The 27,207-nt window shown below is 41.7% G+C and overlaps 1 protein-coding gene across 1 annotated transcript in view; it reads right to left on the reverse strand.

Moving 5' to 3' along the window:
- Window positions 1-896: 896 nt before the first annotated feature.
- FRMPD1 (FERM and PDZ domain containing 1) overlaps window positions 897-27,207 on the reverse strand; it is a 293,024-nt gene continuing 266,713 nt past the window's right edge. The window contains exons 13-16 of the mRNA XM_082269596.1: window positions 23,555-23,737; window positions 8,577-8,721; window positions 5,594-6,460; window positions 897-3,189 (exon numbers count right to left, since the gene is read on the reverse strand). Of these exons, the coding sequence (XP_082125722.1) occupies window positions 1,064-3,189; window positions 5,594-6,460; window positions 8,577-8,721; window positions 23,555-23,737 (3,321 nt within the window). The 3' untranslated portion in view covers window positions 897-1,063. The remainder of the gene's footprint in view (window positions 3,190-5,593; window positions 6,461-8,576; window positions 8,722-23,554; window positions 23,738-27,207) is intronic.

The raw sequence follows: 27,207 nt of genomic DNA on the forward strand, positions 1-27,207 counted from the left end.
TATTATGGGATTTAAAGCTTAACTCCAGGCAAAAACTATATTTGGACACTTGCACTGTAAAAATAAATTACTACTAATGAAGTGTGACCCATGGGTAGCAGCTGCTGGGTTTGGTAAAAATCTTACTTTTATTCAGCCCGCACACTACAGTATGCACTGAACATCAGGCACTGAGAATTATAGTTCTAGTTGCAGTACAGTACTCACAGTAGACCAACTACGTTGCACCTCTTACATTCAGAAAACCTATTGTTTACTTTTCAATGAAAACACAGAACTCTGTGATTGGACGAGGGGAGATTGGGACATTCATTCGTACTTCCTATAATCCCAGAATGCATTGTATTCTTTAAAATGAATACAGGGCATTTTTAAAATAGAAGAAATGCCTGTGAGAACTGTGTAGAACTGTACTGCAGCCTGAACTGTAACTCTCAGCGTTGATGTTTGGCCCCTATGCTGGGTAGACACAATGTATTTTTTTAGTTCAACCCAGCAGGCTGACTGAAAAAAAAATTACAGATCACAATACTAACACATCTGATGTTAGTACGGCGATCTCCCTGCTGAGCTATTGTGTTCTGGAAGGGGGACTGCCCCCTCCGACAAAACTCACTAGTCAGTGCTTTTCAGCCATTGGATGCAAGCACTGACTGGTGCCGACCCGCTGCTGGTTTTCCAGCATGCTTTTTCGACAGAAGCCAATTGTGAGACCGGCTTCTGAGGATGAGCAACTGTACACAAGGCCCAAAAGTAAGCCGGTAACTGCCGGAAAGCAACCATTTTTTTTCATCCCGTGTGTACCTAGCTTTACTGTAGTGTGTGGGCTGAAAAAAAGGAGCAATTTTACCAAACCAAACAGCAGCCACACATGGGATACACTTTATTAGTGGTAATATATTTTTACTATGCAAATGTCTAAAAATTGTTTTTGCCCAGAATTCAGCTGTAGGTGTTATAGTAATTTCTCAAAGCAATTCTGTGCAAATTCTTAAGTGATTTTCTAGCGTCGATGAAACTATTTTCATAGACACATTATAAAGAGAGAAACACTGATCTTATTTTATAGGGATATTAATGTTCTGAATTGCTGAGTCAGGCAAAAAATAGCAGCAGTAAGTGCAGTGCACTGGCGAGAAAGCAGTTTGAGATGCAATTCCTGGTCTTCCCTCTCAGCAGCCTTCTTAGCTGCTTGTACAAACTGGTGGTATGTGCATATTAGATCACAAAGATTAGTCTGGACATCAGTTTGTCTTTTGTTGCATTTCACACAACTGGAAAATTGCAAACACACATCTGTCATGTGCACTAAACTGTAGAATGTTTCTTCTACAGCTTGGTAAATCTCCTCTGAAGTTTGGTTTGGTCTAAGCACTTTCTGTGATGCTGACATGACATTCCGAGAGACAATACAAAGACTAGATTTTTGTTCTGAGAACAGAGCAGCACATTTGTTCTCAGCATGTGATTTACGCTTGTTTTTATATTCCTCTAAGATTTTTTGAAGATCCAGGACAATGTCTTTCAGCTTGCCAAAGCCCATAGGGGAATCGTGTATTCTGGTTCTTAACAGATCCAGAGCTTCACAGTGCTCTATAGAAGGTGAGTTTTTGCTAGAAAGAAGAGTATTTTTTCCAAAGAAAAAATTTCCAGATCTAGGTGGTATTATCCTAGGTGATGGTGACACTGTTCCAGCAAAGTCAATAATTTCATCCTCGGCATCATCGTCTATAGGGCGGAAACAGTTGGCGTAGGATAAATGGCAGCTACAGCTTCCTACTTTGGAGATCTTAGGGCTCTTTTGTTCTGAATCATTAAGATCTACATGTCTGTTTTCTAATACTTCCTTCCCCCTAAAACTCTTGCTGGCAGAGTCTGGACTTTTTGGTATGAATGACTGTGTTTCTGAAATGCAGTCCTCTTTATATAATACATGTCCATAAGAGCATTTATCTGAGCTTATGGTTTTAGCACATGAGTCTACTATTTCATAATTTTCTTCATAACAGAGTTCTAGAGTATCCCCTACTGTATCAGAGGAACACACTGATGGAGACAAGCAGCCCTTCCTCTCGTTGGAATTCCTTGTCATATCGGTTGAGTCCACTGATGTTAGGTAGTCTAGCTCTTGGTTTGTTAAGAGATGCACTGTTTCTTCACAAGGTGGTACTTTGGTTACTGCAGCCCCTCCCGCTTTAAAGGAGTTTATAGGAAAACTGGTAAAAAGGTCAGTAATTCCCTTGAACTCAAAAAGTAAGTCTGTAGCACTGGGGAAACTAAACAACTTTTGTGTTTTAGAACTCTGAGAACTCTCATTACCAACATTTTCTTTTTCTGAACTGTCTCCTTCAGAATTCATAGACTCATTTTTGATTGATTGGGCTTGTGAATGTGCAATGTACGGTAACATTCTGTCACTGGGAGTTGACAATAACATAGAAACAATGTTTTTTTCCTTTTCTACTTCATTTGCAAATATGTTTCCAAATACAGCCTCGGCATCCTCTGTGATGTCCCCCATATGTCTTGTTGAGCCCTCTGTAGCGTGATCGTCTGGCACCAAGGTAAAGTTTGAGAGGCCACACATACCAGTGTTGTTAAGCTCTAGTGATACTTGAGATGGACTAACTCTGCCATTTTCCTCGGAAATATAACAGTTGGGTGTGTTATCTGCAGTACTAAATCCATGGACACAATATTTACCATTCTGGTTTATTTCTGTGACTCCTAAGTCACCTTTGAAACGTATTGCTGATATGGAAGATGATACAGATTCAGTAACTGACTTGGTCTCCATGGTGTCAGGCTCCATTTCCATTAGGTTTGGTGAATGTGTTCTACTTTTGGACTTTAATATGGGTTTGCGTAAAAGTGGTTTAGTTTCAAGCAGAGCTGGTTCAGCCTCAATATCTTTTAATGAAGAAACTGTAGGAGAATGGGACTCTGTAGGAAGGTGAGATTCTTTTTCAAAGCAACATACATGGTCCATGTTCTCCAAAGAGTTAGAGGGGGACATAGGGAATGTAACCTGAGAGGTATAGTCCGTTTGCAAGTAAGATCTTCTTTTCCGTAACATCTTTGATGTTTTTTTTGATGGCTTTTCTCTTCTGCATTTTTCAGACAAATTTTGAACATTTGACCCACTTGATGCACTATCTGGGTAGAGAAATGATGTTTCTGATTGTGCACCTGCAAAAGACAGAAAGAAGTTGAGTTGTGTGTTGTAAATTCTCAAATGTGAAAATAATATATAAAACAATCAAGAGGCTGAATATCCATTAGAATAAGGCCTTGTTCACACAGGCATAAATAGGTGTACACCTGTGCAAGGTCTCTGTTTACCCGTATGGAGATGCAAAGGTGTCCTGTGCATCCCCGTGCAGGCAGTCCCATTCATGCCAATTGGACACAGTTGTTGTTCCCACTCTGACATCTGCGTGGGTGTGGGTGCATGTCAACAGGATCAGGTTGTCAAACTGAAAATTGGTAGAAGTGGCTGTGCCTATGTAGCCGATGAGTCCTAAATTACATGAATATGACTTCCTCATGGGGATACACGGGACACCTGTGCATCACTAAGCGGGCAAAAATGGTCCTTGCACATGTATACACTGCAGTACATCTATGTGAGCAAGGCCTTAGGCTGAAATAAAAAATAAAATGACTGCAATAACTACTATATTATTTGCCATCCATGACAGTCTTTAGAAAATCATCATATACCAAATACTTTGGGAGTACAACAGAAAGAAGACACATTTGCCATGTAGCTTCATACAAATAGATTAGTATATTGTTTCTCTTATGAAAAATTCAGATGAATTAAAATAATCAAAGGTCAAAAATGACATGTTACAAACGTAGGCAATTCAAACCTACCAAATAATGAAATAAATGCATACGCTGGGGTTGCCTTTAGGGAACCCCACTGTCCAAATGATCAGTGGATAAAGAGGAATAGCTGATATTAAAAGCACATGTCAACTATTTCTATCAAAATCAGGCTTGGCACATGTCTTTTTGGCTCCGGAACATCCCTTTCTTATTAGTCTTTTAATATTAGGGGCTGCCTCATTCATCCACAAAGAGGCTGAGACATAATATTCATTCGATTTTTGCAGGATTTGGACCAGCCAATTGCTACAAAAGTCAAGAAAATACAATATGCATAATAATAGCCTAAACAAAAAAATGTGAGGTTCAATAAATGAATTACATATTAAATATTCAGTATAGCCTGGGTCCAAATGTATGGGTTATCACATATGCTGATGAGGGGGGTACCATCATTTGTGTACGATTTCAACCCGAGTACTGGTCAAATAACAAAGCAATAGTCATAGATTGCTATTTTATATCAAGGAAATTAGTGTACATTTTAGAAAAAATGATATCTCCAGCTACATTAATTTATAATAAAACAATTACTTTCCAGGTAATTAATATGGCAGCTAATAATGGGACCAGGAAGGGGCCTCTGCAAGTAAAAAAAATAACAGCTACCTTTCTGGGGTTTTGTTTTTCCTACTTTAGTATTAACTGGGTGCCAGCATTGCCAGGTAACCACTATGAAATCTAGCCACTCATTGTCCATTGCCACACTGCTGCCTCTCCCCGTGTTTTTACATTTTTATATGTGAATGTGGCAGCTCCCCAAGCCCCGCTTATACTTAGGTCAGCCTGATCTTGATCCAACAATGTGCACAAGAGCAGATGCTCTCTCAGTTCTCTCCCTCTTCATTGGCTCAGACACAGTCATTGGCTCCCCCTGCTGTCAATCACAGCCAGTGAGGAGGAAGTCGGAGGGCTGGACCGAGCCCCGCTCTGTGTGTCTTATGGACACAGAGCAGGGTTTAGGAGTGAGCATACACGAGTGCTCCCATAGTGAGCGGCTTGCTATGGGGGCATTTAGTAGGGAAAAGGAACCAGGAATGCCGTTGGGGGACTTAAGAATAGAAGGATCAGGGCTGCTCTGTCCAAAACGATTGCACAAAGCAGGTAAGTATACCATGTCTGTTATTAAAAAAAATAAAAATAAAAAAAAAGGTAAAAAACCTTCCATGGTCACCTTCCTCTTAAATAATTACCTGAGCTGGAACCAGTTCTGTGCCCAAGAGCAACAGTGCTGCTCTCCCTCTCTCTTCTCACTGGACATGGAGGCAGCTGCAGCTCCTTCTCCGGTCAATCAAATTCTATAAGGAAGGATTGGGGGGCAGGGGTGAGCCACGCTGTGTGTGTCAAATATGCACACAGCCAGGCTTGAGATTGAGTCCGTACTTCTGCCCACCTAGCAAGGGGCTTACTAAAAGGGGCAGACACAGAAGAGGAGGAGCAGGGAGCACTGGTGGAGGACCCCAGAAGAGGTTCTGGGATGCTCTGTGCAAAACTATTGCACAGAGCAGGTAAGAATAACATGTTTGTTATAAAAATAAAAAATAAATAACCTTACAATCACTTTAAAGCAGTTGTTGGGGTGTGGGCACAAGGTAGCTGGCCTAGGGGAGAAGGAAAATGATAGATCTTGCCTAGATTCGAATGCATAGTACTAAGCTGCACTTTATGATGTTTTTCAGGCAAATTAATAATATTTTACCTGGAGAGGTTAGTGTCGGTGTAAATCTGTCTGTAGCATCAAAAAACTCCTCTTCAGAACTGCTGTCACCAAAACCCGGAGGAGGCTCAAGAATAAGCGCAGCAACCTCATTATATGTTTTCCGCCTGCAGCCGTTCTCCTTTAGTTTACTTTCTAGTATTAAATCTTGAACACAGTTGCTCTCTGGGCTACTAGGGATGTTCCTGTCCACGCTACTAGCAGGGGAGACATTTGAGCAGAGACTATAGTATTCCATAACATTGTTTTCTGTAAGATGACATCCAGGAAACATGAGGATTTCATTGTCCTCTCTGCAGTCTCCATCTTTGGGTGATCTAGGCTTTTCCTTAGTATCCATTATAGTGGTTTCCCTGCTATTAGCCATCTGCAAGAAACAAAGCAACGGATCTGATTCTTCACACCCATCTCCTTTGCATTTCATATCTGGATTATCAGCAAAAACCCCCTGATCTTCTGCAGTTACATCATTTAAGATGGGTGTATAGAACTGGAAGAACTCTGGCCGGCTAGAAGAACAGGTCTCTAGGTCATCCTCTTCCAAAGCATCGATCGAGTCACTGGACCAGCTAATTTTGTAACCCTGGCTTTCTGTGTTAGCTGAATCAGAACCTTCAGAAATACTGTCGGTATCATTGTTTCCACAATCACATCGGTTCTCCTCACTGACAGCAGTTTTTTGTGATTCTTCATCTTGTTTCGCCACTTGCACGTCTTCCTCTTCTTCCTCTTCTTCCTGCAAAGGTTTAATATTGCGTTGTCTTAAAAACTGGAGTTCTGATGAAAGGTCTAAAGATGAATCAATATCTGATGACTCCTCTGAATCACTGCACGCTCTGGATTCATATCCTTAAAAGAAAATAATTTGACGTTAGTAAATTTTTTTATATAAGCAGTACACTTAAAAAAAGCAGAACCATATATATAATACGTAACAAAAATATGTTTTTTTAAGAGGAATGCGTCAAGAAAGGGATATGTGGGTGGCTTCTGATGACTATTTGAAGCTTCATGCTTCATGGCTATCCATCTAATCCTTCCTCCACTAGTCAATGGCATGGAACAGAGATTTGTCTACCAGGTGTCTCAACCACTGATATGCATATGTTTGTTGTAGGTCAGTGACTCACCAAAATGGATACGGATGAAAGCCCAGAGTATGTCTCTTCAAAAGAAGTCAGTAGCAGCACCCATATTTTTATCTTAACTGCCTGTATTTTAATTATGTAATATTAATTGCCATTTGTACTACAGTAAACCCCCGCTCCATCGCGGTTCAGTTTTTGCGGTCCCGGTATATTGCGTTTTTTTTTGTAATGTTATTTTACTATATAAATCATTAAAAATGAAATATTTTTGTGTTTTCCATAGCTCTTGATATGTCTCTCAGTATCTTTTATGTGTTTAAATTAGTTTCTATTGTTTTAAAAGTGTGTTTAGAGACCTCAAAATGCTTTTACACGTACAGTGACAGTAAAAGAAACATGCCTACAATGCATTTTAATAGGGTTTTTCTATTTAGCGGATTTTCACTTTTCGCGGCTGGGTCCGGAACGTAACCCCCGCAATGGAGGGGGGTTTACTGTATATTGAAATGTTTCCTCCTCTTTCATACCTTTACTAAAGCTACCTATACATGAGGGTTTCTAGATGTTTTTTCAACAAATGATCACCTTTTTACAATTATTTTTTTAACACACAGCTTACAATCACCACACTGGGGATTCTATAATACCAAGTTATTATTTTTACCAACTCTAGTTGATTTAATATTATCTTTATGCTATATTTAATATAGTAATAAGGCCTTGGTCAGCACAAAAAAAGTAGAGGAACCTGTCCCGAAGGGGGCTGGGATGGTGGAGTGGGGGCACAGTTGTACTCTACAGGAACAGGTTGTCAAACTGAAAGCCCAGCCCTGAAGATTAGACTGGGAAAGTGATTCTTCCTGTGTAATATGTGGAGGTATGCTGTCAGTATGACAGCTGTCCTGACTCTTTTTTAGGGAGCACTGTCAGCGCTCCTAAGACAGAATGCGTCAGACCGGCTGCCATAGTGACAGCAGGGCTCCTCTGATTAGGCTGGCAGAGATGCAGTTGCAGCCTTTGCTCATAAATTAGTATTATATGTAAATAATAAAAAATAAAATAAAAAATAATTGTAACCTCTTATTGACCCTTAAGTAGTGTTTATTAACTAATTAATTCATTTCTTCTCCTAAGTTTTTTTTTTAAACATTTGTTTTCATAGCTCCACATAAAAAAAAAAAAAAATCTGCTGTCTACAAAAACACAATTTTAATACCTAAAAAGGACAAATCACTGACTAAAATGTATGCTTTACAGCAGTTATAAGCTACCTCAGTTACTAGATGAAAAAACAAATGTTGGTTACAATAATGCTCTGTTTCACTGTGCTCACTATGACTAAGTGCCGGTTCACACTAGGTCGCTCCGATTTAGGGGGCGACCTGTGAAGTCGCGTGCACCGCGACTTCGGCACGACTTGCACGGACTTCATAAAATGAATGTCTATGCAAGTCGCTCCAGGTCGCCCCAAAGTAGTACAGGACCCTTTTTCTAAGTCGGAGCGACTTGTGTCACTCCTATTAGAACCGGTCCTGTACTACTCAATGGACCGCGACGGTGCGCAACTTGCCAGGCTGACCAAGTCGCCTGACAAGTCGTAATAGTGTGAACCGGCACTAAATCTCGTTGGTTTACCACATTGCAACTGTCTCCAATTCAGTTTGCTTTTCCATGGACCAAAAGGTGCTAACCCTAGGACCAGTGGACAGTGACTTTATTTTCTTCAGTTTGCGTCAACTTGGCCACAAAATTCATTCAGAAAGGCAGTAAATGTTAAATAAATACAAGTGACACAATTCAATTTATGAAACATAATGCTGTTAGGGGAACTGATCGGATTCATCATACATCCCATTTTTTTTTTTGTTATGTCTTACCTTCTTCAGTAGAAATACGATGAACTTGGCTATGAGGGCACCATTCAAATATAGATGCAGCAGGAGTCAAAATCAGCTTACAATACCCAGAAATGAGACATGCAATGTCTTTGGCATTATTTGATTCCAACAATAGAGAAAGTGGCTTTGAAAAAAATAGAGTTAGTATGGTGTTAAGGTCTACTTTTTTTTTTTTTTACGAACAGACTGTTCCTTTATTGAATCAAAAAATAGAAGAATACAATACAAGGGTATACAGTGGAAAGTAGAAATGGTACATCTACAAACAAAAATTATGGGCATACATCACAGGTATAGAATGACACTTGAGACATCTCAACCCAATAAATGAATAGGAACGTTGACAGTCGGCAAACATACAAGGGCACATGGAGAAACCTCCTCATTACCTCAACTGTGCAAACTAAGCCGTCCACGGCTGCCAAACCTTTCTATTTAACAATTTCTATTAATATAGGTCAATTTATACATAGGGAGAGCTGCGTTTATAGCTTTTTCCCACGTTCCTATCGAGGGGGGGGGGGGGGTTGGCTATTCCAGTGTAGAATAATTTCCCTTTTAGCATAATAAAAAAGGTAGCATAGCAAGATTTTAGTACATCTAGGCTTCTGGTCATCATCCGGTTTCCCCAGAAGGGCCATTGCAGGCGAGAGCGGGAACGATAGCTAAAGGCGGTAGTTAATGAGTACTTTTTTCTTTAATAAGTAAAAAATAAAGAAACTGCATAAGCCCCGGTTCACACTAGGGTGACCTGTGAGGCGACCTGGTCGCCTCACAGGTCGCCTCCCATAGGGAAGCTGCGGACCCGTTCTAATAGGAGTGACACAAGTCGCTCCGACCTAGAAAAAGGGTCCGGAGCTTCTTTGGGGCGACCAGGAGGCGACCGCCATAGACTTCAATGTTATGAAGGTTGTGGCGCGCTGCTCGCACCGCGATCTCGGAGGTCGCCCCGGGATGTAGCGTCGCGGTAGTGTGAACCGGCGCTAAGTGTATTGTTTATCTGATCATCATTTATAAGGATCTATCTGGCCTGACTAAGTTCATAATAGGAGAGGAATATGGAAGCTGTCATTGTTTGTCTTCAGAAAATGGTAGTTGGCTGGCTGTCATGCTGACCGTGTTAATTTAAATACTTTAAAATGGTTGTAAACCCTTACATATACCTAGTGAAGGGACTATCCTCAGGTGATACACAGAGATGGAAAAAAAAAAATCCTCATATATAAGTTGTACCTGTTTATCTGCTGTCTTCTCTTCTCTAAAGCTATTCAAATGCTGGATTTATAAGCTTGTCTAAAGGGCCATGCACACTATAAGATTTTCTGAAGACTTTTTCCTTCAGATTTACCCTTTCTATGTAGTGCAAGGGCCTGCCAGATTGCATACAAATTGAAAGTGTTTAGGTTTGACCTCATATTATATGGTTTTGGTAAGTCTAAAGGAAAAAGTCTTCAGAAAATCTTATAGTGTGTATGGCCCATTAGAGTTCAGAAAAAAGGGGGAGGAGAGCCGAAGTTACTCTCTGCAGAGCTTAGTGGGGAGAGCTCTGAAAGCTGATTGGAGGGAAGGGACACACTCCCCTTCGCACAACTTACAGGAACACAGGAACACAGGAATAGTGCTGAGGCTGTCAATCAGCTGAAGATCCCATTTTTCTCTTGGTGTTAGAAAACAATATGAGAAGTGACTCGTGCTGATAACAGAGGAACAAAGCAGCAGACAGAAATTATACTTAGTGCTTTTAATTGAGGCAAGTACGCACTATAGAGGGATATAGAAGGATATATGTTTTGTTCATATTTCATGTTGGAGGTTTACAACCATTTTATCCACTTGTCAACCACGCTATAGGTGAATGACGGCTACTGGGCGGTCATCTAGTTGTATGTAGTATTATGGCGTCCCATGATTGCCCCCGCCTGGACGCAGGCGTCGCGCTTTGTGATCGTAGTGTCCTCCGGACACTACTGATCACAGATTGCAGAAAAGAGAAAATCACTGGCTCTTTAACATGTGATCAGCTGTGTCCAATGACAGCTAATCACGAAGGTAAACAGATGCCAGTTATTTGCACTCTATTCCTCATGCTGACCGCATGAGGAGAGGAGAAGATAGCCAATAACCAGCTTCTCTAAAAGGGACATCTACATCAGGGTCTTGATTATCAGTGCAGTGCCACCATTGCCCACTACCACTGTCAATCTTTGCCCACCAGTGCTGCAAATCTGTGCCCACCAGTGCTGCCAATCAGTACCCATCAGTGCTGCCAATCAGCGCCTCCTCATTAGGGATGATCGAACGGTTTGGGTCAACCATCGGTTCGACCTGAACATTGACTGTTCGAAATTCGGCCGAATTCCGAACTTTTTGCAGAAAAAGTTCGGAATTCGGCAACCAATCGAATCGACCAACATGCAATGGGACAGGAACTGGGCTTTAAAAGCCCGTGATTGGACTAGAAACAACAGTAAAAGCCAATTGAGGGGGCAGGAAGATGCTAGTGTAGTGATGTGATAATTTCTTTGCCCATCTTTCAAGTGTGTATTCCTGTTATGCAGTGTTTGTTTTGCCCTTTGTCAATATGGCTGCTGTGCTTTCTTTCTCTCTCTGCAAGAAGGATGAGGTCATTCAAAAGGGCAGAGCAAGGATTGCTGGGTAAGACTGGAAAAGGAAAGACATGAGGAGACACAGACAATTCTTGCTTAGAGAACAGACTGTAAGTGCTGTAACATCCCCTCACCGAGACTCACAGAGACACTGCTAATGATTTCATGTTCCTATGAGGAGAATTTCTTATGTTGTATGGTTCACTGAATGTTATTTCTTCAATACATGGACATTTAAACACTATGCTGTGTGGATTATTAAAATGGAAAAGAAGTAGCGCATAAAATCACTATTAAATGACTTAAAGTGTAAAAAGCATGCTTGTCTAAGATATTGCTTGATAAACACTCAAAAACATGTAGAGAAAAGCAATGTCCTTAAAAGTCCATAAATCCAGGAGTGCGTGAAGTATATAAATGGATCACCATCCACCACCAGGTGTCACACCGATAGATAGCAGAAATGGCAACTCACCAGAAAACAATGCTCAAGTGTTCTCACACCAGAGCAAACTGAGCAGGGATACCATACAGATGTAGGGAATACACGCATGGAAGACCAGAGTCACTTCACCACTGCCGCATAAAAGTATCCTTCACACACTTTCCTCAATGTAATGGTATTATGGAAAAAGAGAAGGGCTCCAAATAGTGAAGTACCGTCAAAACACTTGCTTTATTAAAACATAAAAATTTTGCACTCACATGTAAAAGCATATGGGTAGGCATTGAATAGCATGTCTCCGGTCAGAAAGGAAGCCTATCTCGTCCAGTGTACTGGGCTAACTCCACGCCAGCCCAGTCCCTTCCGGGTAGCTCCTCTGCCGTGTCCCGTGATGTCGGATGTGTCGTCAGGTCACGCCCCGACCGGTTTCGTCATGTCCGACTTCAACTGGAGGCGTGACCTGAACGACAACATCTGGCATCTAAATAGCCCTGCTGGAACGCTCTGCGTCCAATCGGCAATGAGGTAAGTGAACCGGAAGTGAACCAGCACCCCGCATTGCGGAACTTCCGACATCAATAACAACAATAGGGAAAACCTGCCATATCATAAAGATTCACTTTGGCACTGAAATATAAATAACAATACAGGTGCTATAATATGGTGAAAAGGATAACATTGTTATTTCTTGGAGTTCTACCCCGTGCCGATATGGATCTGCAGAGCATTGCCAGTAACATTCTGCATAAAAAAAACAGGTAATCATGGTAAACATTAAAAATGCAGCAACCATCTACATTGCACTGATCAGTACCCCCATAGTGAAGGTTCCAATGTAATGTCTATTAGAAATGATAAAAAACATATAAAAAGCATATTAAAAAAGCACACCACTGGAATCCAAAATATAGATTGAGACAAATCAATCGTACTCCAGTACCATTATAAGGGTAAATGAAAAAGGCAAGATCATGAATCGCTAATATAGCAATTCAAGTCTAACTCTATATTTAACCCCGTCGGTGCGAGGGCCTGGGTGAGGAAAATCCACTTAGTCTCACATTTGGATAATTCCCTCACCCAATTTGACCCCCCCCACGACGGGGTAACTCTCTCAATGCCCCAGAAGTGAAGGCTTCTAGGATCCCTCTGGTGGAATTGGCGGAAATGTGCGGGCACATTGTGGTCGCGATTTCCTTTCAAAATGTTGGTGATATGCTCACCTACTCTGACTTTTAGGGCCCGCTTAGTACGGCCAATATAAACTAAATTACAAGGACACATCAGTCCATAGACCACATGTGTGGTGTCACACGTAATTAAGCTTTTGATTTTGAAGGATTTATTGATAGCTCGAACCATGAAAGAGTCCCTCCTCCTGAAATTGGTCGGTGTAAATGAACAGGCTCTACATCTTCCACAGGTGAAAGACCCCTTCATGTTCGGGAAGAAGGAGACGTTGGGAGGGTCTAGTACTTTCTTTACGATTTGGTCACCAAAATTTGGGGCTCGCCTATATATAAACGATGGTTTAGCTGGTAAAGCTGAACATAATGTTCTATCCATCTGCAATATAGGCCAATGGTGTCTAAAGATTTCCTCTACCTTTTTGTAGTCGTTAGAAAAATCTGACAAGAAGCTCCATTGTTTAGGATCATCATCCAACCTAACAGGTTTAGCCGCAGGTCTTAATGGTCTGGGGGCATTGCCAATTCTGGTGATTTCTTTATTTAAGTTGGTCTCATCATAACCTTTGGCCATAAACCTATCCCTCAAAACTGCTGCTTGTTCCATGTAGTCATTTACAGAAGTGCAGTTCCGCCTGACTCGGGTGAACTGACCCCTAGGAATATTCCTAAGCCAGTTAGGGTGGTGTCCACTTTGGATGGCCAAATAACTGTTCCTGTCTGTCATTTTGAAGTACACTTTCGTGGTTAATCTATTGCCTTCTCTCTTAATAGTGACATCCAGGAAATTAATTTCATCAGGACTATGATGGAAATCCAACTTGATGTTATTGTGGTTGGTATTAAGGTGTTCCATAAAAGACACCAAATCCTCCTCTGCCCCTTGCCAGATGAAAATGATGTCATCAATAAAACGCTTATATAGCCTGAGTTCATGCCGTACCTGGTTATAGACAAACTTGTCCTCCCACTCCGACATGAACAAGTTTGCCAGGCTGGGGGCAAATTTGGCGCCCATGGCAACACCTGTTTTTTGACTGTAGAACCTACTTTGATGCCAAAAATAGTTATGGCTCAGACAAAAGTCTAACGCCCTACCAATGAATACTTTCTGTTCTCGAGGTAGATCCTCCCTCTGGCTAAGTGCCCAATTTAAGGACAACAAAGCATCATCATGCTGGATGATGGTGTACAGGGACGACACATCGGCCGTCACAAGGAAGACCGGCGAGTCGTCCCCAAGTACCACACCATCCAGCATGAGAAGAAGATCCGTGGTATCCTTCAGAAAGGCCTTGGTTTGAACCACACTTTTCTGTAAAAATTGGTCCAAATATTGGCCCAGTCTAGCACTGACTGAACCAATCCCATTCACAATTGGGCGTGGAGGAGGGTTAGTTGCGTCCTTATGGACCTTAGGTAACGTGTATAGAATCGGGATCCGGCACACGCTCGGTGTTAGAAAATTGCGTTCCTTCTTTGTCAGGACACCGTCCCTGAAACCCGATTCTACCAAACGTTTCAAATCATTTACAAAGTCACCTGTCGGGTCTTTTGATAATCTGGTGTAAGTTGTAGTGTCACTTAACATAGCTATGATTTGATCGTGATAGAATTGCTTGTCCATCACCACCACTCCTCCACCCTTGTCAGCTGGGCGGATGATAATCTCTTTACGAGATTCTAGCGAATCTAGGCCTTCCTGTATATGTTTATACTTCTTGGTTATTTCAAACCCAGGTTCCAAGGCCTGCAGGTCGCGTAGGACTAGATTTTTAAATACTTCCACACAGTGGTTGTTACTCACTGGTGGGTTAAAAGTGGATTTATTACGTAGACCACTATTTATCATCCTTCCATTATTCCTATTGCTGATTGATGTGATGGGGTTGTTTAGAAAGTGTTTTTTCAAATTCACTTTTCTAATATACTTATGTACATCAATATAGGTATTAAATTTATTGATGGGCTTTTTTGGAGCGCATTTAAGCCCTTGGTCCAAAATATGGAGTTCACATTTATTTAGAGTTACACTGCTAATGTTGAATATCCCCTCATTTACCAGTCTCTCCTTCTTTTTTTGGAGCTGTATCCTCCTTCCGGCCCGTACTCCTCTTCGGGGCCTGTGTTCTCTCGATACAGTTGTCTCTCCGGTTGTGAGTATTGGGTGTTGTATGGTCGACTCCGGCCCCTCCCCCTGCCCCTGCCTCGCCCCAAAAAAGGCTGTCTAGGTGGGTTCAGTGGAGTTTTGGGCCCAGTATCATCCATCACCCCATTAGATCTGTTGGCCAAGGCCTGATACTGGTTGTGGGTTAGAATCCCCGTTCCCTGGGAACCCCCTCTAGTAGTACCCCTTTTATTTTTGTTTTTATTCCCCCTGTTCACACCCTTAATTGGAGGTCCTGTCCACTCCAACATGGGTCTAACAGGTATGTGTGACACACCTGTTTTAGGGCGTACAACTGGGGTCTGGACTGGGGTAGCAGGAGTTTGAGCAACTCCCAGTTCGTTCCCTGTGGCCTCCATAGGTTCTACTGTATTTGGGGCCTCCACGGGGACGAACCCTGGTACCGTTGCTTGCCAACAAAAAACCTGACAGTTTGTGGCAACCTGTGTGGATTATTGTCTATATGGATATGTTTTCTCAATTGGGATTTCACTTGCTAATCACAAGCCCTGATTGAGTGGAGGCACTGGCGCTTACTATAAATCCTGTCCTGATCACACAGATTATATAGACTCTGCTCCTAAATACTACACAGGTGGCATCATCATACCCCAGTAGCTGCCAAGAGTGATCAAAATAGCTCTACACTAGGAATGTGATTGGAGTGACTATGGGTCCAGAGGCCAATCAGTAGTGAATACGCCCCCCAGTATATAACATAGCCCCGCCAAATCTCTAGCACTGTAATAGAGAGGCTGTGGAAGAGAGTGGAAGCAGTTCTGTTACTCCTGCTGCAAAAATGTCATTTAGCAATTATTAGTGTGAGGAAAGGGATATCTAGTGTAGTTAGGGTACTATATACCACTATAGTTAGATTCAATAATCTAGTTTCTGTAGGGAAAGTGTTAAGTGTCAGGGGGATCGTAGTGTAGGGTGAACTGACTCTGACTGCTATGCCAGGGTGACCAAACTCTTCCATGTCAGAGTGAACGCCATAAGAAAAAGATAATTTTTCTTAGAATTGTTAGTAGAGCAGGGATGGGGCTCCGCTCCTTGTATGCCAGGGTGACCGAATCCATCCATGTCAGGGTGACCGCCATAAGAAAAATATTGTTTGTCTTAGAATTTTTAGTAGAGCAGGGATGTGGCTCCGCTCCTGTCACACCTGGGCGTTTTTGTTGCAGGCGTTTATTGGACTTTTTTGTGGACGTCTTTGGAGGCAGGCATAACATCTGAACTTCTGTATAGGGGTATATATACACACACACATATATGTATATATACACATACACACATATAGGTGTGATAGGAGCGGAGCCACATCCCTGCAAATAATTTCATTAGCGCATGGATTGGGTTCCGCTACTTTCACACCTATATGTGTGTATGTGTATATATACATATACAGCTGTGTTCAAAATGATTCAACCCCCCAATGCTGTAAAGGGTTTAGGGAATTTAGTGTACATTTGTAATTGTATTCAGAATGAAATCCTACAAGGACTTTTTAGAACCATATGCAACTAAAATGACATCAATTGGTTTTGTAATACAGTAGTAAATGTTTCTTTTGTGAATTCTTCATTGACACAATTATTCAACCCCTTAAAGACTACCACTCTGAAGAACAGAGGTTCATTGAAGTGTTTTCAATCAGCTATTGAAAACACCTGTGGATGTCAGGGAGCAGCAATAAAGCCTAATAAGCACCAATTAGGCAGCTTTAAAATGACTGTGATACTCAGCTCCTTCTAGACATTTACTGGTGTGGTTACAAACATGGTGAAGTCAAGAGAATGGTCCAGGAAGACAAGAGAAGAGGTGATTACTCTTCACAGGAAGAGCAATGGCTATAAGAAGATTGCAAAGATGTTAAACATACCAAGAGACACCATAGGAAGCATCATTCGCAAATTCAAGGCAAAGGGCACTGTTGAAACGCTACCTGGTCGTGGCAGAAAGAAGATGCTGACTTCGAATGCTGTGTGCTACCTGAAGCGTAGAGTGGAGAAAAGTCCCCGTGTGACTGCTGAGTAACTGAGAAAAGATTTGTCAGATGTGGGTACTGAAGTTTCTGCTCAGACAATACGGTGCACACTGCGTAATGAAGGCCTCCATGCCAGAACTCCCAGGTGCACCCCCTTGCTGTCTCCAAAGAATAAGAAGAGTCGACTGCAGTATGCCAAAAGTCATGTGGACAAACCACAGAAGTTTTGGGATAGTGTTCTGTGGACTGATGAAACAAAATTAGAACTGTTTGGGCCCATGGATCAACGCTATGTTTGGAGGAGGAAGAACAAGGCCTATGAAGAAAAGAACACCTTGCCTACTGTGAAGCATGGCGGGGGTCAATCATGCGTTGGGGCTGTTTTGCTTTTGCAGGTACAGGGAAGCTTCAGTGTGTGCAAGGTACCATGAATTCTCTTCAGTACCAGGAGATATTGGATGACAATGTGATGCAGTCCGTCAAAAACCTGAGGCTTGGGAAACGTTGGACCTTTCAACAGGACAATGATCCCAAGCATACCTCCAAGCCCACTAGAGCATGGTTGCAGATTAAAGGCTGGGACATTTTGGAGTGGCCATCACAGTCACCAGACTTAAATCCGATTGAGAACCTCTGGTGGGACTTAAAGAAAGCAGTTGCAGTGCACAAGCCTAAGAATGTGACTGAACTGGAGGCTTTTGCCCATGACGAATGGGCGAAGATACCCGTAGATCGCTGCAAGACACTTGTGTCAAGCTATGCTTCACGTTTAAAAGCTGTTATAACTGTAAAAGGATGTTCTACTAAGTACTAAGATTGAATGTCACTTGGGGGTTGAATAAAACTGATAATGATGTGAGCACAGAAAAGACATTTGTGGTTATTTCATTATAAATGTTGTGTTATATTTGTCTGACCTACAAGTGCCTCTTTGATTTAATTGTAAGCAGGATGACTGAATGATCAAAATCAATGTCAAACTGGCCAAAACAATCAATTTCAGTGGGGGTTGAATAATTTTGAACACAACTGTATGTGTGTGTGTGTATATATACCCCTATACAGAAGTTCAGATGTCATGCCTGCCTCCAAAGATGCTATCAGGGCTCCAGTGGTAGAAGAGGGTCTCTAGGACCCAGCATCAGTCAGGACACCAATGGCAGGAGAAGGGCTCTAGGACCCAGCATCTCAGCCAGCACATCACATGGGCCTTTATAAGGAAGTGTGCCAGTGATTGAAGTTGCTGATTGATCTTCAGCTTGTACCGTGTTCCTGTGATCCTTGTTCCTGAAAGTTCTCTGTTACCGACCCGGCTTGTCCTTACTATTCTGCTTGTCTCCTGACCCGAACTCGGCTTGTCTTTGGATATTCTCTCCTGTTACCTGTGTCTGATCTCGGCTTCCCTATCTGACCTTGTCTGCTCTGGTATCCTCCCGGCTCTGAACTCTTCCCATTGCCTTAGTGCAAACACAGACCTGGCACCTCTCACAGAGGCCACCTGGCTGCAGCCACTACTTCGCACATCAGAAACCTTTCTGAATTCTTCTGCAATCAACATCACAGGCGACCTGTGCTACTTTGAGCCTGACTCCTCCTGTTCTCACTTTCAGGGGAGTCTGGAACTTAGCCGCAAGGGAAGCCCTCTCTCCATTGGCCTCCACACCAGGTACTTGATAGACACCCAAAAAATGCCCAATAAACGGCTGCAACAAAAACGCCCAGGTGTGTTGTTGCAGGCGTTTTTTTGGGCGTCTTTGGAAGCAGGCATAACATCTGAACTTCTGTATAGGGGTATATATACACACACACATATATGTATATATACACATACACACATATAGGTGTGATAGGAGCACAGCCACATCCCTGCGCTAATAAAAATTCTAAGAAAAATTATCTTTTTTTTTCTCGTTCTGGACATGCTACAGAGCTGAAACTTCACAGGTACACCTTTTAGACCCCGCAGACACTAAATCCAAAGAAATCTCTTTTTTTTTTTTCAATAATTTTTTCAATAATTGGCTCTCTATCAAAAACGACAATTTTTAAGAACTTTTTTTTGTGTGATTAATAGGCACTTTTTAGGGGCATTTATTGGGTTTTAGGGCTTCAAAATGGTGTTTTTTAAATACCGAAGTTCGGGTCCCATTGATTTCAATGGGGTTCTGGAATCCGGACCCGGATTTTCCCTTTCGGGAAGTTCGGGTGTTCTGGTCGAACCGAACTTTTCAAAAGTTCGATCATCCCTACTCCTCATCCGTGTCACCTATCAGTGCCACCTATCAGTGCTTATTAGTGCCACCTGTTAGTTCTGTCTATTGGTGCTGCCTATCAGTACCTATCAGTGTCACCTATCAGTGCCCATCAGTGCTACCTATCAGTGCCCATCAGTGCTGTCTATCAGTGCAGCCTCATCATTGCCCACTAGTGCCACCTCCTCAGTGCCCAACATTGCAGCCTATCAGTGTCAATCAATGGCCATCAGTGCCGCCCAATCAGTGCTCATCAGTGCAGCCTATCAGTGCCCATCAGTGCAGCCTTATTAGCGCACATCAGTGAAAGAGAAAAGTTACCTGTTTGAAAAATTTTATAACAAACTATGAAAAGGGTTTTTTTTTTTAAATGTTCAGCCTTTTTTAGTTTATTTCGCAAATTTAAAAAAAAAAACAGCGGTGATTAAATACCACCAAAAGAAAGCTCTATTTGTGTGAAAAAGTGAAACAGGGCTGAAAGCTGAAAATTAGCCTGGGCGGGAAGGGGGTAAACCCTCCCAGCAGGCAAGTGGTTAAGTAATTGACCCAGAACAAGTGTTTAGGTAAGGACTTTACTCTGACATTATTGTTATGCGCACTGTGTTATCACAAAAGCCAAACAATTAGCATTTTCACAAGGAGCTCAGAAATAGAAGCCTCATATTTTTATTGAGAAAGATTCCTTATAAACTTGGTGTGTATTTTATGTTTGTACATGCAAAAATGATGCATGTGTATAAATGACTCCCTTGTGACACAGTGTGCCTTTTGTAAGTTACCCCCATGCTTTGAAATGTACACTAAATTAACAAACGTATTGGGACGCCTGCCTTTACACGCACATGAACTTTAATGGCATCCCAGTCTTAGTCTGTAGGGTTTAATATTGATTTCGCCCACCCTTTGCAGCTATAACATCTTCAACTCTTCTGGGAAGGTTGTCTACAAGGTTTAGGAGTGTGTCTATGGTAATGTTTGACCATTCTACCTGAAGCCCATTTGTGAGGACAGGCACTGATGTTGGATGAGAAGGCCTGGCTCACAGTCTCCACTCTAATTCATCCCAAAGGTGTTCTATCAGTTTGGGTTTAGGACTGATAGAACACCTCTGTGCAGGCCAGTCAAGTTCCTCCACATCAAACTCGCTCATCCATGTCTTTATGGACCTTGCTTTGTGCACTGGTGCGCAGTCATATTGGAACAGGAAGGGGCCATCCCCAAACTGTTCCCACAAAGTTGAAGTTGGGAGCATGACATTGTCTAAAATGCCTTGGTATGCTGATTCCTTAAGAGTTCCCGTCACTGGAACTAAGGGGCGCTAAGCCCAATCCCCTAAAAAACAAACCCACACCATATTCCCCCCTCCACCAAATGATTTGGACCAGGGCATAAAACAAGGTCCATAAAGACATGGATGAGTGAGTTTGGAGTGGAGGAACTTGACTGGCCTGCACAGAGTTCTGACCTCAACCCGATAGAACACCTTTGGGTTGAATTTGCGTGTAGACTGCGAGCCAGGCCTTCTTGTCCCACATCAGTGCCTGACCTCACAAATACGCTTCTGGAAGAATGGCCAAACATTCCCATAGACACACTCCTAAACCTTGTGGACAGCCTTTCCAGAAGAGTTGAAGCTTTTATAGCTACAAAGGGTGGACCAACTCAATATTGAACCCTAAGGACTAAGACTGGGATGCCATTAAAGTTCATGTGCATGTAAAGGCAGGCGTCCCAATACTTTTGGTAATGTGTATTTGTGTATACAATATTTTAGCCCCTCTTTCAGAATTTTACTTTAAAGCTGAACTCCAGGTAGATATAAAAGACACAAATGAATGCATCTCTGTATTTACAGATGTCTTGTTTCACCAGCTAAATTGAGCACCCTTGTCCAACACAATCCCAATGCAAGAGTATGGAAATTTGGACATGTTGCATTTTTGCACAATGCATACCAACGAGCTGTAATGCATCACAATTGGAATTGGAAAAATTGTTAAGAGGAAATGTTTTTGAATTAAACTTTTTTGTATGTGGAAAATTATTAATAAAGAAATATAAAAAAAAAAAAAAATAATCACACACAGCTGGTATGAATTTGACCTAATAAATAATTAAATGTACTATTTTAAAGGTAAGCAGCGTAAGTACCCGAATTTGACTTGGTATCAAATTCTTTCACCCTTTCAATTTTCAGCAGAGCTCAGACTAGAAGTAGGAGATGCAGCACCAGGAGCCAATCAGTTGTGCTAAAGTGCAAGCAGCATGGTGATAGGAAAGAGCAAACTCCTTTACTGTCAAATCCACGGGCTGGGGGAGGAACAAGGCCTGGTTGGGTTATTTACAGTACCTGCAGTCAGGAAAAGTTAAATCTTCAGGATAGTTGTGCTGTGTGGCAGAGCTGTGGAAATCAGAGAAATGGATAGACAGAAACAAATCCTTTGGCAGGGCAACAGCTCGTACACAGTGCCTTGAAAAAGTATTTATACCCCTTGAAGTTTTCCACATTTTGTCATGTTACAACCAAAAACATAAATGTATTTTATTGGGGTGTTATGTGATAGACCAACACAAAGTGGCACATAATTGTGAGGTGGAAGGAAAATGATAAATGGTTTTCAACATTTTTTTACAAATAAATACTGTATGTAAAAAATGTGGCATGCATTTGTATTAAGCCTCTTTACTCTGATACTCCTAACTAAAATCTAGTGGAACCAATTGCCTTCAGAAGTCACCTAATTAGTAAATAGAGTCTACCTGTGTGTAATTTAATCTCAGTATAAATACAGCTGTTATGTGAAGCCCTTATAGGTTTGTTAGAGAACCTTAGTGAATAAACAGGATCATGGAGGCCAAGGAACACACCAGACAGGTCAGGGATAAAGTTGTAGAGAAGTTTAAAGCAGGGTTACTGTAGGTTATAAAAAAAATGTCCCAAGCTTTGAACATCTCACGGAGGCGGAGCATTGTTTAATCCATCATCCGAAAATGGAAAGAGTATGGCACAGCTGCAAACCTAGCAAGACATGGCCATCCACCTAAACTGACAGGCCGGGCAAAGAGAGCATTAATCAGAGAAGTGGCCAAGAGGCTCATGGTAACTCTGGAAGAGCTGCAGAGATCCACAGCTCAGGTGGGAGAATCTGTCCACAGGACAACTATTAGTCGTGCACTCCCCAAATGTGGCCTTCATGGAAGAGTGGCAAGAAGAAAGCCATTGTTGAAAGAAAGCCATAAGAAGTCCTGTTTGCAGTTTGTGAGAAACCATGTGGGGGTCACAGCAAACATGTGGAAGAAGATGTTTTGGTCAGATAAGACTAAAATTGAACTTTTTGGCCTAAAGGTAAAACACTATGTGTGGCGGAAAGCTAACACTGCGCATCACCCTGAACACACCATTCCCACCATGAAACATGGTGGTGGCAGCATCATGTTGTGGGGATGCTTTTCCTCAGCTGGAACAGAGAAGCTGGTCAGAGTTGATAGGAAAATGGATGGAGCCAAATACGGGGCAATCCTAGAAGAAAACCTGTTAGAGTCTGCAAAAGACTTGAGACTAGGGTGGAGGTTCACCATCCAACAGGGCATTGAACCGAAACATACAGCCAGAGCTACAATGGAATGGTTTAGATCAAATCATATTCATGCATTAGAATTTAGAATGCACCAGTCAAAGCCCAGACCTAAATCTAATTGAGAATCTGTGGAAAGAGCTTGAAAACTGCTGTTCACAGACGCTCTCCATCCAATCTGACAGAGCTTGAGCTATTTTTCCAAGAAGAATAGGCAAAAATATCACTCTCTAGATGTGCAAAGCTGGTAGAGACATACCCAAAAAGACTTGCAGCTGTAATTTCAGTGAAAGGTGGTTCTACAAAGTATTGACTTAGGGGGGGCTTAATACAAATGCATGCCACACTTTTCACAAATTTATTTGTAAAAAATTTTGAAAACCATTTATCATTTTCCTTCCACTTCCCAATTATGTGCCACTTTGTGTTGGTCTATCACATAAAATCTCAATAAAATACATTTACGTTTTTGGTTGTATCATGACAAAATTTGGAAAATTTTAAGGGGTATGAATACTTTTTCAAGGCACTGTATATGGATTTTATAATGTATGTGGAATGTGTATGTGGCTGTTTGCCTGGAGTTCAGCTTTAATATTTAGTAGATATTGATCTTTAGATATGCTCTTTTCTTCCAGCTTTTATCTTTTCTGGCAGACTAGAAATACCGTACACAGCATTAGAAAAGGAAGTGAATTCAGGGTCAGTCATAGTATAACATTAATACAATAAAGTCACCTTTACATCCTGTAGATAAACCTTTACTAGGCTCACTTTCTCAGACTCCGGCGTCAGCTCTATCCTGCTTATGTTGGAGAATTCGGCTAAAGTTATCATAATGTTAAGCTTGTTATTGATAATCTGACTGATGCCATACTTTGCTCCAACTAGAAGTGTGACGTATGATTCTCTGTCCTGCAGCTGACAAGAGAAAATGGTAAAGTAAATAAATTGTTGTTATGACATGCCACATTAATAAGGAATAATCTACAATGACAAATGGGTTCTCCTAAAATTATAATTAAAGGGAACATAGATTGCAGCTACCTACAGAGAGCCATGCTGGTCAAGAAGTTACACAACATTGTATTTTCCTGGAATCTATCATATGACCAGTGAATGTAGTTTATTGACAGGTTACAGAACATAGTGGAAAAAAAAAATCCCTAGGTTTTAAAAAATAGTACACTATCTCCTAATGCCTCCACTGGTGCAAATGTAGGTGTAAACACAGAAAGACAATGCTTATGATGCACAGTGCATTCTGGAAGTGCTTAATGTGGTTCTAAAGGCTGGACATTTTTTACCTTAATGTAGGATTCCCTGTATTTGTATCTCCACCTTACCCCCCTGGATACTTACCTGAGTCCAATCTCGATCTAGCACTGTACCTGTCTGCTGTCCTCTTTGTCTGTTCACAGGGGCAGCAGCAGGAGCCATTAGCTTTTGCTGCTGCCAATCAAATCCTGTGAATAGAGAGCAGGGGGCAGAGCTGAGCCACGATGTGTTTGTCCATAGACGCCCACAGTCCAGCTCGGGAGCGAGCTCGCAGGTGTGCCCCCCTAGGAAGCAGCACATAGCAGGTAAGTATTATGTTTATTATTTAAAAAAAAAAAAAAATGAAGCTTTACAATTACTTTAAGTCTTCAAAAAGATGAGCACAGAAGGTAAATAGGATGCAGACAAATACCTAATGTGTAAAGCTGGTCACATTAACATCCGACTGAACCCTCCCTATACAATATCATTTAGGGCTACTAAAACTAAGTAATGCATACATACATGTAGTCATGTGCTTTGCTAAGAATGAAAGAAACACTGGTCGCAGCTGCTCTTTTAACCACTTTAAGACCGGAAGGATTTGCCCCCTTCCTGACCAGGCCCTATTTTGCAATTTGGCACTGTGTTACTTTAACGGACAATTGCGCCCTGTGGGGCTGAACTGGTAACAGCTATTTCAGCAAGAGGAGGGAGCTTCTGCTGAGAAAGAGAGATCAAGAGCTTTTGAACTACATTTCTTAGAGAGGAGATAGCCAGGAGGAGGGGAAAAAGCTGCATTTTCTTAGGCTGTACAGGACACAGCTTCTCCTTGCCATCAGAGAGCACAGAGAGAGCACATCGGTGCCCAGGGTGCACCATCACTGCTGCATAACAGTGGCCTGAGTGGGATCTGAAGTGCTGACAGCCAGAGTCACCTGGGTACAGAGCAGAGAGTGGACTAAACGCTTTGGGTGACTGGATGATGAGCTGCAATATTGCTGGGACTGGTGAGCTGCTGCTGGGGTGATTTACTATCTACTATCTAGAGAAAAAAACGAAACCCTTTACGAACTGATCATACACCCATCTCGCAGCCTTATTGCTGCCTGCAGGCTTGAGTGGAACTATTCTCATGTGCATCAATGGTACAATTGGGCCCCAGCTAGCCGGTTGAAGAGTTAGGACTGAAGACTGCCCCTTTACAGCTGCTACACAGAGACCTTCACCTAATGCTTATGCTAAGAGGAACCTCTCATTGGACATTCCACCATATCCTAGCCATTCTCCTAGAGTGCACTCTAGACTAGTTATAGTATAATTATTCACATTGCAGTTAATGCTTATATGCACTGTTTATTGCTGACTTTGCTGAATCTTAAGTTACTCCCAGTCTAGTGATATAGAACTTTATTCTTAGTTACTTTGTCAGAATGATTATTCTGTCTACCAGAACCTATCTTCTGTATGCTTATTCATTCTCATACCAACATTTATTCTAACCCGTACCAATACATTGAGGTAATTTACTACTAAACGGTCTTGTATTTCCTGGTGCTAATTCACAGCCAAGTTAATGGTATCTATGCTAGTGTTCTCATAAGTGCTTGCAGTAACTTTCATTCAACCATTTGTGTCATGTTGGCATGAGTATTGAAATGATGCGCTGGTAGCTTCTTGAATACATATAGCTGCTTTACTTGCATGGAGAATTGCAAAGCATCTTTTACAGCATTGGAAACAGGAAGAGAACACAAACAAGACCATATACAGAGAAAGATGATGCTTCCTCATATCATGGATTTACATGCACATTACACTATAATACTACAGCATCACCTGCTGCCTAGACAGGTATAATTTTATTTATTTTATTTCAGGTACTTGTATAGTGCTGTCAATTTACGCAACACTTTACATATACATTGCACATTCACATCAGTCCCTGCCCTCAAGGAGCTTAATGCATACAGTATAAAGGCACAGTACTTGCCGTTGCTCTTCCAACACCCCTTCTCAACAGCATGTGCTTTATCAAATTATATTCGGCTTTTCTGGATATAATTATTACGTTCCTTTAACAAAGGGCAGTATTGAATGTCAATAACACCTTGCTCTTGATTATCCCTCACTAGGTGATACTTGACGTTGATGTGTTTGGTCCTAGGATTGACCCTTTCTGATTGTGTAGGCTTTATACGTCCCTGGTTGTCTTCAAAAATGGGAATTGGTTTTCACATGTCTTCCCCAATGTCCACAAAAAAGTTGACAAATCCATATTGCTTCTTGACATGCATGTGCTGCTGCAATGTACTTTGATTCAGATGAAGATAGAGCAACAGTTATTTGCTTTCGACTAGACCAAATTATGGTTCCTTTTCCATACTGGAAGAATAATCCACTTGTGGATTTGTGTTCTGTGCAGTCCCGGCCCCGGCCCAGTCAGCATCCACATATCTGACCAGTTTTGGATTTTATGTTGCTGGTAACCGTAACTTCATCTGACTTGTTCCTTTGAGGTATTGCATCACTCTTTTTACTGCGTTCCAGTCATGCTGACAGGGAGCTGAGACTTTCCTGCATAGTATGCTCACTGCTGCGTCTACGTCTGGTCTTGTCACAGTGGCAACATATAGCAGCTTGCCAATTGCTCTGCGATACAGGCCATGGTTGGATAGCAAGTTATCTGCTTCATTGTTCTTTTGATAGCCAGGTTCCATAGGAGTTTTCACTTCCTTTGCATCTTGCATATGGTATTGTTCCAAGATTTCGTCGATTTTCTGAGATTGGTTGAAAATATTACTTCCACCTTCTCTCTCTATTTGGATTCCCCTGTAGTAGCTAATGTTCCCTAGCTTTGATTTGAAAATTTTCTTTCAGCTTGTGAACTATCTGATTGTTTTTCTCTTCTTGTTCAAAACAAGTTATGTCATCGACATAGATAAGGATGTATACACATCTATCTTCTTGATTCCCGGAGTAGAGACAGGGGTCTGCTTTACTTCTTGAGAATCCCTCTCTAGTAAGCACTTTATTCACTTTCTCATTCCACATCCTTGCAGATTGCTTAAGACCATAAATGCTCTTCTGAAGTTTACACACAAGGTTGTCTCCTTGCTCAAACCCTGGTGGTT

This window comes from Pelophylax lessonae (genome assembly GCF_965119305.1).
Source record: "Pelophylax lessonae genome assembly, chromosome: 1".
Classification (NCBI taxonomy): domain Eukaryota; kingdom Metazoa; phylum Chordata; class Amphibia; order Anura; family Ranidae; genus Pelophylax; species Pelophylax lessonae.